General features: G+C 50.4%; 1 protein-coding gene across 2 annotated transcripts in view; it reads left to right on the top strand.

Moving 5' to 3' along the window:
• Positions 1-252: 252 nt before the first annotated feature.
• Positions 253-15,439, top strand: part of DGAT2 (diacylglycerol O-acyltransferase 2) — a 58,022-nt gene continuing 42,835 nt past the window's right edge. The window contains exon 1 of one of the 2 annotated variants that reach the window (XM_084842430.1): positions 253-570. In XM_084842430.1, coding sequence (XP_084698556.1) covers positions 294-570 — 277 coding nt within the window. In that variant the 5' untranslated portion in view covers positions 253-293. Of the gene's footprint in view, positions 571-10,280; positions 10,362-15,439 lie in introns of those variants that run through there. The other variant, XM_084842431.1, reaches the window with a different exon arrangement.

A 15,439-nucleotide genomic window follows, 5' to 3' on the forward strand; every position in this document is an offset into this window, starting at 1 on the left:
GGTCCGCCGCGACCCCCAGCCCCAGGCCTCCGCCTGGGTCGCTCCCAAGCAGATTAGGGGCGCGGAGGGGGGACTTCCCCCTCCCCCGCGCTCCCGGCCACGAGGACCCGCCGCCGTGCCGCAACGCGCCGCGTCCCCTTGCCCCGTCGCCAAGGCGCGGCTCTTCGGAGCTGCGCCTGCTCGCCCCCTCCGCCGCCGCACGGCCCCCGCGAAGGGCCCGGCCCGGCGGGCCGCCGCGCATCACAATCCGCCGCGGCTCCGCCCCGCCAGCCCCCCCGCGGCCGGGGCTATAAATGGGCGCGCTGCGGGCGCCCGGGCCACTGCCGCTCGTCCCGCCGTCGGCGCTGCTGGAGGCCGTCTCGTGGGCCGCCGGCGCTGCGGATCGAGCCAGGGGAGAGCGGGCGGGCGGCGGAGCTGCTGCTGCTGCTGCCGCCGCCGCCGCCGCCGCCGCGTTCTCCGCCCTCCCCGCGCCCCGCCCGGCATGGGTCGGGAGCTCCAGAGGCCGCTGCCGAGGCTGCGACGCTGAAGCCATGAAGACCCTCATCGCCGCGTACTCCGGAGTCCTGCGAGGTACGGGGTCCTGGGACGTGCAGCCCCCGCCCGCCGGCCCGCGGCAGAGGTTTTGAGGCGGTCAAGGGCGCGTCGAGGGCGGGCGGCGATGTTCGTCTCGAAATGCCGGGCGCGACCGGCCCCCTGCGCGCGCGCCATTTCTGCAAACAGCAGCGGCATTTCTGCATCCCCTAGAGCAGCCTTTCCCCAACCTGGCGCCCTCCAGAGGTGTGGGAGTACAACTCCCATAATCCCCCGGCCAGCTCTGGCCGGGGGATCATGGGAATGGTAGCCCCACACCTCTGGAGGGCTCCAGCTTGGGGAAAGGCTGCTCTAGCGGCTGCTAAAACAAACTGCCCAAAGGGATGGTGGCAATTATTCACCATCTGGGGGCTTGCAAGAGAACAGGAAGGTAGAAAGGGATGTGTAAATACTGCCTTTGGTTGCGATCCTGTACATGCTGACCTGGGCGTAAGGCCCATCCAACTAAATGGGAATCACTTCTGAGAAGACATGCATAGGATGACTGGATTTGATTGATTGATTGATTGATTGATGTACAGCCTTTATATCCTGCTCCATGCCTAAACAGATTCCCGTTGATATCAGTTGAAAAATGAGACCAGAGCTGCTAGAGAACCTGTTTTCGTCCCTGCCCTTTCCCCACCCTTCTCTTTAAATTCTTCCTCTACTCCTGACCTACTGTCTTTGCTGTGTGCATGCTGGTTTTTTTGCCTTCTTGGTATTGTGGTAATAGCAGGAGCATCACGGACTGTTCTTGTAGCAGCGGCCCTTTGGCTCTCCGCTTGCCATATGTTACGGCATTTCATCCCCACTGGTATTTCTGCACACCTGCCGCTGGGGTTGCGAGGTTAACGCTGGGTGCCCCCAGTAGGGGTTAGGTTCCATACCAGTTGGTATTTATCCAGCCATTTTAGCTCCAAGGTTCAACCTGTTTGGAGGGAACTGCTTTAAAAACAGGTTAGGCAAACGGGTCTATGGAGGGTTGAGCCATGATAGCGTAATGGAGTTTCCATGTGTTGAAGCAGTCTACCTCTGAATACCAGAAGCTTTGGGGATGAAGAGAGGAGGGCTTCTTCCGATGCAGTGGCATCTTGGAGATCTCTGGCTGGCCGTTGGAAATGTAAGATTCTGAACAGGGCCCTTCTTATGTTCTTAAGCCTGGGTGGTGAAGTGGAGGGCTATAAGCGATGCACTGTAATGTCTGAATGCTACAGTGAAACCACAAGGTTCCTCTAGAGCAGCCTTCTTGGGATGCTGGGAGTTGTAGTCCAACACATCTGGAGGGCACCAGGTTGGAAAAGGCTGTCTAGGGGTAATCGCGAAACCAGTAAGTGTAGGTTTGTGGACAAGCAGTGCTTGGTATGAGCCAAGGCCATCCAGATGTGGTTGGACTCCAGTTCTGATCAGGACCAACCAGCATGGCCAGTGGTCAGGGATGATGGGAGTTGGACTCCAACAATAGCTGGATGTCCATGGGTTTCCCTGCCTTAAGTATAAGTGGTTGGCCATTGTACATGCTCTTTTTGTTGGTTGGCCGCAGATGTGTGATTGCACAGACATGTTAGCAAAGGGACTTGTGGCTACATTTGGTCTGCGTCTTGCTTAGGGGTCGCTGCTTAGGGGTCGCTGTCCTGATCCTCTCTCCCGAAGCCGTAAACTGCTGTGCAATATGGAGTCTTCGTGAAAGAATCATGTCATGCAGTGGTGTGGGATGGGTGTTCCCCGCAGATGTAGTTAGGTTGCAACTCCCATTGGCCCCAATGGCGAGGGATGCTGGGAGTTGCAACATCTGCCTGGCAACATCTCTGGGGGTCATGTTCCCCACCTCTGATGTAATGGATAGGGTCACGAAAGCAGTGGAGGCTGATGACTTTGATGTCAGTGGGGTGGTGATCTGCTCCCGGTTTCAGTCAGAACTCTGAAGGAGCTATCCAAGGTGCTCCACACCATTCACTCCTACCCATTGGAGCCTGGTCTGCACCTTGGATAACTCCTTTAGAGTTCTGGTTTCTGACTGAAACCCGGAATGGATCTACCGCTTCACTGACATTGGAGTCACCAGCTTCCACTGCACAAAATAATAGAAATTAGCAATTTTTTCTGCTTTTGCATGTGTATGTGGGGGGCGGAGGATATAGTGCTCTGCTCCAGGCAACTTGAGGTCATCCAGTGGAACAGACTGGCAGTAGATCTAGGACAGACAGACCAAAGGAAGTCCTATTTCACATGGGACATGTTACTTAAGAGCAGCGTTCCCCAACCTAGTGCCCTCCAGATATTTTTGGGCTACAGTTACCACTGTCCTTAGCCAGTGCATGCAGTGGTTTGGGGATGATGGGGGTTATAGTCCAACTCTTCCAAAGAGTGCCAAGGTGGGGAAGGCTGCTTGATAGAATTCACTACTACCAGATGTGGTGATGGCTCCTGGCTGCAACGGGGTCAAAAGGAGGTTGGAGAAGTACATGAAGGATGAGGTGGCATGACCTCTCCTTGTTCAGGAGGCAGTCTGTGGGAGGAGCATTGCTTTTCATGTAGTGTGGTGTAGCGGTTAGAGCGTTGGATGGGGACTTGGGAGACCTGGGTTCTAGTCCCCACTCTGCCATGAATTTCACTAGGTGATCTTGGGCCAGCTGTTGACTCTCAGCTGAACCTACCTCACAGGGTTGATGTGAGGATAAAATGGAGAGAAGAAGGATCACGTAAGCCTCCCTGGACTCCTTGCAAGAGGAAAAAAGGCAGGGAGCAGGACATTGAGTAGATGAACCTTTGGCCTGATCCAGTATGGCTGTTGTACAGCTTGCGTAGCATCGCATATGAATCTCTGCAGCACTCTTCTCCCCAAGCAGTTCTGTGCCCCAAATTGGTCATTCAGACAATCCCTTTTGCTGGGATCAGCTTTGGGAACAGAGCAAGTGTCAGAGTTGGGTGGATCGTGTCTTCAGGGTGTGGCATAAGGAACCCCTTGATCTGACGCAGGGGTACTTACTCGGAAGGAAATCCCTCCAAACTCCCCTGGGCTTGTTCCCTGGTAAACGCTCCATAGGATGACACCCATCAAACTCCCTACTGGAGAATGGCTCTGTCGACGGCTACTAGCCATTCTGTTTGAAGGGAAGTGCCATGTATGCGCTCTGATACCTCTGAGCGTTGGACGCTGGGGAACAGGATGTTGGACTAACATGGACCTTTACTCTGATCCAAGACAGTCCTTGTATGAAATGGACCATTGGCTTGATTTGGGGGGAAACTGTGTGTGTGTGTCTGTGTAAAATGTAGAAGGGTCTACCTGGTGGATGGATTTTTAAACGTGTTTATAAATGGCTTTTCCCCTCACCTGGGTCCTCCAGATGTTTTGGGATGCAGCTCCCACAATCCCTGTCCCTTGGCCATATTAGCTGGGGCTGATGGGAGTTGTGGTCTGAAAAACCGGGAGGGCACCAGGTTGGGAGAAGGCTGGTTTCTAAGGATGGCTTGCAGATGAGTAGACATGATGCAAAGTGGAGAGAGAGCAAAGAGAGAAAATGAAGCAAGTTACCCATTTGCTTTCCAGGGCTTTGTGGGCGGGGGGCGGGGGGCATATTTCAGGTGTCCCTGCCTATCAGAAACTCATCTGGGTGACAACTGGGTACATAGTGGTCCTTTTTCATCATGGCTCCCTCCAGAGGGAAACCTGCCTGGCCAGCGGCCCGCTTTCCTGGGAGGAAGCTTCTCTCTCTCTCTCTCTCTCTCTCTCCCCCTCTCCCCCCCCCCCCCCGAACAACAACTTTCACCTGTTGGTTGTAGCATTGGCTGTAAAGTGTGCATGAAAACAATTACTATGGAAATGTAATTGTCATTCTTCTACTCTTGTCATTCCTGTATTTTAAATGGGTAGATCTAATTTTGGAGATATATGCCTTAATTTTAATAGATGCTTGTAGCCACCTCAGTAACTTTTTAAAACTGAGAAGCAGCCCAAGCCTTTTAAGTAAGAGCAGTATTATTCTCCCCACAGGTCCCATATTGCAGATGGGAGGCTGACGGAAGGTGGGTGTGCTTAAGGGAGAGCAGCTCCAATTCATAGCCAAAGAGCTGAACCCCGAAGATGCTATATAATTACCTCCCAAAACTGGCAGAACATCATGATTAGGAGATTTGAGAGGGTAGCTGTGCTAGTCCATTTGCAGGAAAAACAAGGAGTCTTGTGGCACCTTAAAGAGTAATGAATTTGTTCTGGCATAAGCTTTCATGAACTATGGCTTGCTTCATACAATGCATGGAGCATTATGGAGAGTTTCATAGAGCGTTTATATATGGTTGGTGGTGGGTGTTAGTAAGAGAACTGTAAATAGTGAGGTCAGAAGGAAATTAAATGCAGAAAGTAATGACAGTGACAGTTACTTTATTAACAGTGGCCATTCCCTGTGCAGTGACCACTGTTAATGTGCTGTTGCACTAATGTCCTGCTTGTGGGTTTCCCATGGGCAACTGGTTGACCATTGTGTGAACAAAATGCGGGACTAGAGGGACCTTGGTCTGATCCAGCACGGCTCTTATATTATGTATTTATGATTGTCACTGTCAGTACTTTATGCATTTATATTCCTTCTGACCTCAACACACTCAATTATGTTCTTATGATTGTCACTGTCAGTACTTTTTGCATTTAAATTCCTTCTGACCACAATGCTTACAGTTCTTCCCTCCCCACTCCCCATATGTGCTGTATACAACCTGAAACTCTCCATAGTACTCCATGCATCTGATGAAGTGGGCAGTGTCTATGAACAGTTATGTAAGAATACATTTGTTAGACTTTAAGGTGCCACAAGACTCTTATGACAGGGAGTACTTTTTTGGTGAGTTGAATATAATTCTCAGTCTTTGGGGGGGTTAGCCTCTTTGTTTTTTGTGGAGGGGGGCAGGGGCGGTTGCTTAAGGCCACTTGGTGAGTCCATGGCAGAGGTGAGATTTTGCAGCTCACTTTTAGCCACTATACTAGTGTACAGTAAACCCCTTACATACTACTTATGTTAGTATTTGTAAGTAGTAAAGCTAGGATAAGATCTCTACATGCATCCTGGTAACCATGTGGAGCCCCTGCCACATGGAAGTGGATGCACCAGTGCGCTTGCGCACAGCACTGTCCTTCGGCCATGTGCCTTTCTGCTATAGTCCCACTCTCTATGTGCAATGGGCATGCTACGGGCTGAATCAAATAGTGGCTCCTGGGTTCTGAATGAAGCATGTGTACTTGGGAGTGTTATGAGCAGAACTTGGGTAAGAAGGGCAGAAATGATTAGATGTCCATCTTTGGATTTGGAGTTGGAACTGCCCTAAAACTTGCTGTTGCCATGGCTGCAGCTGAATAATACAGCTATCAAGGGCAGGCCATAACAGCCCCCGGACCAGATTGGTACTTGGAGTGGTGCCACATTTAGCTTCCTTTGTGGCAATGGGATTTGGCGTGCGTAGGCCCTTGTGGGAGGGAAGGGTTAGGGTTAGAGCCATGTTCCACGCGATGGGTAAAAACAGGAAACTGCTAAGTGAATCCATCACTGTGGCAAAAGATGCCCGTGATTCTGCCACCCTCGTGACTTGCCTTGCACTGGTTTCCTCTGAGGCCAGGGGGATTGCTGGCCTTTTGGCTGCCCAGCACATTTCTGATGCTTCCCTAGCATTTTGAGACTGGTGCTTTTTCAGTGGCTCATGCCAGCCTTCTCCAACCTGGTGCCCTCCAAATGGTTGTTGTTGTTGTTCAGTTGTGTCCGACTCTTCGTGACCCCATGGGCCATAGCACGCCAGGCCTTCCTGTCCTGCGCTCTCTCCCGGAGCGTGCTGAAGTCCATATTCATTGCATCAGTGATGCTATCTAGCCATCTCATCCTCTGCCGTCCCCTTCTCCTTTTGCCTTCAGTCCTGCAACTCCCATCATTCCCAGCCAGCTGTGGACAGTGTCCATAGAAGCTTCTGCCAAAATAAGTGTGTCAGGGTGCAATCCTAGGCATGTTTGGCGGGGGGGAGTCCTACAACTCCCAGCTGGGGAATGCTGGGAGTTATAGGACTCTTTTTTCCATGCTGGCTGGGGAATACTGGGAGTTGTAGGACTCATTTCCATCTGAACATGCGTAGGCTAGCACCCTTAGTCCTTAAGGTGACACAAGGCTCTTAGCTGTGTTGCAACAGACTAACATGGTTACCTCCGCTGAGCTGGAAGACATATAAGACCGTGATTCTGAAAGCCATGGCCTTGTGGCAAGGATGGGGGACCTCTGGTATGGCTTGTGAGAGGCCCCCATGCTGCCCTCAGGTTTCTCCTCCCAGCCCCGAAAATCCTGCATCTCCCACCTGCAGATAATCAGAGATCAGAGATTTTCCCAGCTGAAAATCTCTTACCTTTTCCCTACGCTCCCTGCCCCCTCCTGTATTTAGGCTTTAGGAGGTTTTTTAAATACCTACTTGCAGTGTGGTAGCATTTTGGGAGGGGGGGTGCTGTTGGGGAGGGAAGAGCTAACTCTCTCCTCCCCAGTGTGTGATGCCCTCAAAAATGCCCCTTCCCATTCTCCCCTCCATTGGGACCAGTGGAAGCCTTCTCTAAAAAAAGGCCAACTGCCGCAGAGGGGGAAGGCCTTTTTAGGAGGGTGGCACGTGTATGTGAGTGAGCGAGCGGGCTCTGGGTAATTGGCTTGGGGGGCACCACATGGCAGTGGTGGAGCGGCCCTACCTACATTGTGACATGTCCCCCGCCATGCTTGCCCAGAGCACATGTGGTCCTGGACTGAAAAAAACCTTTCCTGCCCCGGCCTTTCGGCTTCAAAGTGGCCTCAGACCGCCGTGCGCCGCCTGATGTGCATCGATGTGATATGAACGTGCGAAGTTTTTCTTGGCGGAATGCCAGAACTTCTCAAGGAGTTGGGAACAAGCAGCCCTCTGTTCGTCAGCTGAGAGGAGAGCAGCGGCTTGCAGCTCCTTGTTAGCGGCTCCGTCCGGCAGACCTTGTCAGAAACCAGCAGAGCGAGCTTGGCTTAGCCGTTCTTAAACACGGCCTTCATCACCTCGAGCCAGCGGGAGGAGTCGGCGAGAAAACGATTGATATTCTCCCCTCCCCTCAAATGGAACATCTTAAAGATTAAGTTTTATAAATAGGCCTTTATCCAGGGCAGGGTGTCTTAATGGCTAAGGCTGCCTTTCACCTCTGGGCCAAGTGGAGAAAAGCCATTTCCTTCCTCAAGCGGAGACCAGCGCTTCTGTCCTCCAGATGCTGGTCTCTGTGTTGTCCCTGGTTTGACTCCCACTTTCAGTTCAAGGGTCTGGCTACGCACCTGTACGCGGGCCCCACGTTCTGAGTGGGGCAAAGCTTTACAGCAGTGAGGGGGGCAACGTTTTTTCTGTCTAGGGCTGCGTACCCTCATGGGCAATCTGTTGGGGGCCACATGTTGGCGGGGAGCAGTGCTGAAGCCAGTGGCAGGGTGGGAGCCAAGGTGGGTGGGTCGCCCCCTTTTCTCTCTCTGTCTCTTCCCACACAGTGGGGTGTCCAGGAAGGGACAGACCGCTTTTGCCAGAAGTCTGAACTGATCACATGCAGAGGGCTATCGAAACTGGGTGGAGGGCTGCCTGAAATTAGGCCGGCGGGCACAGGTTGCCCAGCCCTGCTTTACAGCAAGCGTGGGCAACTCCCTCCCCCCCTTTGAGGGCTGCTTACCCTCAGAGGCAGTGTCTTGGGGGCCAGAGCTGGGAGTGGGTGGGACCAAAGCCATCAGCAATGGAGGCTGGTGGCTCCGATGTCATCAGAACCAGTCAGAACTCTAAAGGCTCTGGGGCAGCAGAAGCTACTGTGCTTTAGCAATCAGGGACTTTAAAGTTTTTGAAAACAGCAACAAATACCTCCCAAACATAGAAGGGTATGTGGAAAGCCTGTCCCCCTCCCCAAGGAGAAAATTCTCCGGAATTTTCCCCCTCCCTGCCAAAAAGGCAGAAAAAACAATGCCTCTTTCACAGGGAGAGAAAAAGTTCCCCCAAATAGGGGGTAGGATTTGGTGCAGCACTAAAAGGAATATGATAGAATACCCATTTATTATCTTCCTTAGTGCAATATTTGGATTATTTGGGTGTGCATCCCCCCATATATTAATGAAAAAGGGAATTGATTATAAATTATCATCTCTGTGTCTATGCCAAGTGCAATTTTAAAAAGGCTTAACCCCCCCCGAATGGATTCACCTGCCCACTGACATTGGAGCCACCAGCCTCCACTGACCATTACCTCAACTTCTGTTTAAAGGCAAATGCTATTTTGGGCTGCATTAATACAAGCATAGCTTCCAAATCCTGGGAAGTACTAGTTCCCCTCTGCTCAGCACTGGTTAGGCCTCATCTGGAGTACTATGTCCAGTTCTGGGCACCGCACTTTAAGAAGGATGCAGACAAGCTGGAGAGGGTTCAGAGGAGGGCAATGAAGATGATCAGAGGACTGGAAACAAAGCCCTATGAAGAGAGACTGAAAGAACTGGGCATGTTTAGCCTGGAGAAGAGAAGACTGAGGGGAGATATGACAGCGCTCTTCAAAGACTTGAAAGCCTGTCACAGAGAGGAAGGCCAGGATCTCTCCTATCATCCCAGAGTGCAGGACATGGAATCATGGGCTCAAGCGACAGGAAGCCAGATTCTGGCTGAACATCAGGAAAAACGTCCTGACTGTTAGAGCAATATGACAAATGGAACCAATTACCTGGGGAGGTGGTGGGCTCTCCCACACCGGAGGCATTCAAGATGAGGCTGGACAGCCATCTGTTGGGGATGCTCTGACTTGGATTCCTGCGTTGAGCAGGGGGTTGAACTCAGTGGCCTTATAGGCCCCTTCCAACCCTACTATTCCATGATTCTATGATCAAGCCCCTACCCCTGTGTGTGTGTGCACGCACGCATGCATGTGAACACACGCGCACACACACAGTGTAGTCTGCAGTGCTTCAGCTCCTAGAAAAGGAGATGCTGGATTCAAGTTCACATGGAAATGCCACCGTCTTTTTCCTGGGGCTTGCCTCTCTAATCCCTACTGTGTGAAGATTCTTAGCTAGCTGCCCAGCAAGCAGCCAGGGAAAGAAACTCTGCGTCTTCTCGGGGGTGATTTGTTTTTGTCGTGTTCCATATGTTCCAGGGTTAAGCTGAGAATCCAACTCTCCAGTCCTTACGGCTGCAGGCCATCGTGTCCTCTGGGAGTTGCACATCGTTAAGGGAGGCTGGTGGCAGCACAGATTAAGTGCTGATCACCTGCTGTTTGGATGCTTGCCTGGGGACATGAGCCATTTCTCCCGGGCAACTGGGAAATCACAAGGCTGGCTGCTGCAAGAAAATGTCATGCAAAAAACAAAGGCAGCTGTGCTGGCCATAAGAAAAAAATCCAAAATCCATATAGTGTAGTATCTTCATTAGGCCAACTCAAAGATCACAAAAAATGTGCAAAGCTGGAAAAAAACACCAGAGCAGCTCATTGCAAATCATAAGGAAATGGAGGTGATTCTGGCATGATGGGAGTGCTGGGTGGGTGAAGGGGAGAGAAATCTAGAGTGGACTTCCCCAATAATTCTCTGGCCCTTTTCTCATTGAGTTAGGAAACTACCTCTTGCAATCTTTGTCCCTGTTGCAACATTTGTATACAGGACCAAAGTTTCCCTGGGAACCTTGAATGTTGGGCTGCTGAAACACAAGCCTTGCAGCCCTCTGACTTCCTAGAGAAGGGAAAGCTATCATTATGGTAGAGCCACCGAGCACCTCTCTAGTGCTGCTGCTGGGGTGGCATCCCTGGGCAGGTAGGTGCTCTTGCTCATTCTAGGTAGTGCTCCCATTGTGCTGGGCTGGCAGGACAGTATCTTTAAGACCTCTAGCAGAAGGTAAATCGTGGCAAACCAGTGGCCTATTTTGGTGGGTCTACCTGAAGAACTTTTCTACACGAGGCATTTATTATGGGCTTGTCAGTTCACGATGGTTTACAGGTTTTTTAGGTGGTGTCATAACCCTCTAGTTTTAGTTCTGTTTGCACTTTCCACAAATTTTTTTAGAGCAGGGAAAATGGGGCATTATTTCTGAAAGCAAAAGAAAATGCTGTTTCCACTTGTGTATTTGTGCTGCTCCGCTACACCACAGTGCCACCTAGAGGTTATCTAGGGGGAAGGGAGGAAAGAAAATGGTTCTCATGTAGTGCTTGGATCTCAGTTCTGCGATGAAATCGAAAGTAGATGCAATGGATTAATAGCCTTGTGTAGAAAAGCCCCAAAGGATGGGTTTTTGCAATTGGCAGTAATGAGTTGGGCAGTTGAACCCATCACACCTCAGCATATGGTCACCATAACCTTTACAGTGGGTGCCTTTTTTTTATCACCGTGGATTATTATATATTAATGGTTCCATGGAGTAGCACTAAAATGCTTTTCTGGATAGATTTAAAAATACACATTAGTAGAGTACTACTTAAAGAAAAGTGTTAGTGCATGCTAATGCTATGGAGCTAACTTTTAACAAGGATAAAGAATAAACCCTTTCCAATGACTACCATTTTAGCAATGTTGTTAAGAGTAGTGCCAAGAAAAACATTCTTTTTTTTTTTTTTAAGAGCATTGTAGTGTTACTAGTGCTGAGACACTTTTATTTCAGTGGTACGTTTTAAAAATTCTAAGTCGAATAGTGTTTAAAGCTAATTAAAGCATTAATAAAGAAAAACAAAAGAACAGGTGATAAAATGGTGTCCCCCGCAAAGATTACAGTGAATGTGTGCTGAGTAGAGAGGAGAAGGCCTGGAGGGGAAAGCAGAAAAAAAGGGGAAAACTTTGTAAATTAGGGGGGGGGGGAACTAATCTCACCCCCCCACACACACACACCCTGCTGCCAACCTTGGAGGAAAAAAATTCCCAACATTTTGAACTCCCCCTTTCCGCCCCCCCCACCCCCCAATGCCAGGTCTTCTCAGCTCTAGTGCTGAGCTTCAAATGGCTGCTTGGTTGAACTCAACCTTCTCTTTCCCAATCCACAGCAGTTATGTCACCCCTGCTGGTGTGGAAGGAACATGGCGGGATGAACACACAGAAAAGTGCAATGTCCCCACTAGTGTGGAAAGTGAATTGCAATTCTGCTTGGAGCTCACAGTGGAAGAGTAATTGCCTATTAGCCCTGGGAACCACCCGTCTGGACACAGCCTGGATTAAGGCTCAAGCGACTGAGCATTTCAACGTACAAAATATTCCCTGTAAATAAGAAATGTGTTGCTGTCGGGCGAGGTGCAGTCTGACATGCTAGCTTTCTACACGTGGTGGACTTCCCCACCTCAGCCCCCTATGGAGAAGCATTCCGGCATGTGGTCTCCCCACCTGCAGGCTGAACTGGTACAGCCCTGACACAGAATTGCTGCCACAGTGAAAAAGAGGCTAGTGGCTGGGTGTGAGGCGAGGCAAGTTTCTCATGAGTGTTTACAGGGCAGGATGAACCCTTCAGGTCAGGGTTGGAGGCCATCCCAGGGCATGGGACTGGTGAAGGTGCTAGGAATTGGTGAGGAGGCCCCGAAAGATGGGGAAGCAATAGAACGTGAAACGGAGGTAAATATTTGCTCTCCAGAACACGAGTGCTTCAGGCAGTAAAACGGCACAAGACTTCAAGTGGCAAAGACGTCTGTGTTGTATAAGGTGGCTCCAGTTCAACCACTGGGCGGCTGGAAGATTAAGAGGGCCTAGATTTTTGATTGCCGTAATCCCATTCTGTGCTGGGGTTGCCCCCGCTCTTGCAGGGTGAAACGTAGGTGGAATCGACGTAATTATTTTTTTTGCAGGACTAGTGCTGGAACAGAATGCCCTCAGTGGTGGTTGGTGGCTCCCATGTCAGTAGGGTGGTGAATCCTCTCCGGGTTCCGGTCAGAACCAGTCAGAACTCCAAAGGAGCTCTCCAAGGTGCAAAGTATTCTACTTGGGAAGCCCCTTGGAGAGCTCCTTTAGAGTTCCGACTGGTTGTGGCTGGAACCTGGCGTGGATTCACCGCCCCACTGACAGCGGAGACCCCAGCCTCCGCTGAACGCCATTATTTGGCCACTTCATCACAAGAGAGTGAGGAGGAGGTGGTAACAGGGAGCAGCCTTATGCTGGCTCAGACTGTCTGTCCATGTAGCTCAACATTGTCCACTCTGGCAGCAGCTTTCTTGAGCAGGAAGAGGTCCTTCCCGTCATCTCCTGCCTGGCCATTTTTGAGCTGGAGGTCCTGGGGGTGGAACCAGGGCCCTTCTGTGTGCAAAGCAGGTGGCCGGCGCAGGAATGCCATTCTGGAAATAATTACCCTGAGCCAGAGGGCAATCCCTGTGTTTTATTTCCAGGTAACGTACTTCCGCACCAATGGTGGGGGTGGTGATGTAGGTGTTGTCCTGGTGCCTTCCTGCATCCACGATCATTCTTGGATCCTTTGCTTTCCAGGCTTGTGAAAACATGGCAGTCTTATAATGGGTGCTGTTGTCCCAACACATCTGCAGGGCTATTAGGTTGGAGAAGGCTGTCCTATGCAAATTCTAGGGAGAAGAGACATTTGTGGAGTGCCTTTGGGTGAAAGCTTGCAAGGCGTTCGAGTGGCTTCTCATGCATGGGAGGAGGTGAGAAGTTATTTCTGCAGCCCCCACCCATGTGCACAGCTCTTAAACTGAAGTGGTTATTCACCCCTTCTCTCTAACCCTATTTAGAGCTGAAAAAAATGGTTGTAAAATTCCCCAGAAAACATGGTTCCCCACCCCCGCCATTATGCATGGCACAATTTGGGTGCGCTTGTGATGTTTGGCATTTGCGTATTCTGACTCTGTAAGAATTACCTGCCTAGGAAACACATAACGCTGGGCTGGAAGTGTTGGCTTGGAAACGGCGGAGCGGTGCCTGCTCAGTGAAGTGGTGCGAAAACGGGGGGTGGCAAAGGTGGCTGCCTGAAAATGAGTACAAATGCCAGATCTGCCAGTGTTTCAGTGGCTGAATGTCGACAACACAGACGAACAGGGCTGGGGTGTATCGCTCTCCTTGGTTCGATTCAGGCAGCGTGCCAAACCAATATAACGCAAAACCCATGCTTTCTGATTCTGGGCTGGTCAGTACGGATGTCAAGGGGGACGCCTTTAACAGGGAGGGACTGTGGTTCAATGGCAGAGCACATCCTTTGCATACAGAAGAGCCCAGGGTTGATCCCCGGCATGTCCAGGTAGGGCTGGAAAAACTCCTGCCTGAAAACTTGGAGAGCCGCTGTCAGTCGGAGTCGAGAATACTGGCCTGGATGGACCAAGGGTCTGAGTCCGTGTAAGGCCGCTTCCTATGCCTTTAACCATGGGTCGGTGTTAAGAACATAAGAAGAGCCTTGGTCTGCTTCATCAGACCAAGGGGAGTAGCGGCTGACAGCCTTCTCCTCCAAGAATGTGTTCAGTCCCCTTTTAAAGCCATCCAAATTGGTGGCCATCACTACATCCTGTGGAAGTGAATTCCATAGTTCCACTATGTGCTGTGTGAAGAACCCTTCCTTTTATCTGTCCTGAATCTCCCACCATTCAGCTTCATGGGTTCTAGTACTCTGAGAGAGGGAGAAAAATATCTCGCTATCCACTTTCTCCACACCATGCATAATTTTGTACACATCTATCATGTCTCCCCTTACTCACCTTTTCTCCAAGCTAAACAATCCCAGCTGCTGTAATCTTCTCTCGTAGGGGAGTTGCTCCAGCCCCTTGATCATTTTAGATGAAATGTCTGAATCAAGCTGACATCTCTTACCTTTCATAGAAGTCTTAAGGCAGTTAACAGAACTGGATTAAGAGCACTGAGTAGGCAACTTGTCCAGTACTTAATGTCCTCTCAATAAACTGACATATTTAATCTGCCTGCTTGGGTTACATGGGGTCGAGCATCTTGGCTCTCATCTCTTCTTAAACTCGACCTACAGGCAAGAAAGATGTTGGTTGGCTGCTGAAAAAATACGTGGGCCTCTTGAGACGCAAATATCAGCACCCCCTGTGTTTGCATTCATGGCTGAGTGCGTGTGCAATGAGATCTGAGAATCCCTTAGAAATCTGAGAATCCCAGAAACTGGAGAACAAGTTTCCTTGTGGCCGCCTCGTGACATCGAATGGCTTTTGTTCTCCCTTGGAACAATCCAGCAGGGCTGGTACAGGCATCAGAGGGGTTGATATGTGGGAAAGAAGCTGACATCTGCATGAACGAGTTGTGCAATGCAAACCCTTGCCAAGTTTGATTTGTGGGATTTGCAGCTGTGAGCCTTGAGCCTTGTCAAGAGGTTCCCTCAGGTGTTTGAGGGCTTTTACACTATTTTTTCTATGCTCAGATTTGGCAATGCAGGACCCATCTTGGGCTTCTGTCCGCTTTGCTCTGTTTTGTTTGTAACTTGAACATAAGCTGTTCGAACACAGCATCTTCTTTATGGGGCCAGTATTCTGGACAGGTACACACACCTCTTACCTCGGGTGGATCAGCTGGCTTTGACAGATGTTGTAGTGTTACCTCTGAGCAGATAACGTCCAATCACCTTGATGTCATTAGGCCCTTGTAGTGGTGGAATGTGCCCTCTGGCTCAGGGTGGGCAACTTTGGGTGGCCTGATGGCCAGTTTCCAGCTGCTGGATCCCCTGTGGGCCACAGTTTTGCCATGGCTGCGTTCAGTGGCGTGGCAGCAAAACAAATAATCTGTGGCTTGGCACTGAAATTCAGCTGCAAAACACTACCGAGTGTTAGAATTATTATTATTATTATTATTATTATTATTATTATTACAACATTTATGTCCCCTCTTTCCCAGTACTGAGACTCAAGGCAGCTTTACAACATTAAAAACTTGTACAATTAGAACCTATAAATAGAAATATACAAAAGTTG

The sequence above is a fragment of the Heloderma suspectum genome, chromosome 3 (assembly GCF_057233095.1).
Source record: "Heloderma suspectum isolate Gila_16-S chromosome 3, 16-S_ref, whole genome shotgun sequence".
Classification (NCBI taxonomy): Eukaryota; Metazoa; Chordata; class Lepidosauria; order Squamata; family Helodermatidae; genus Heloderma; species Heloderma suspectum.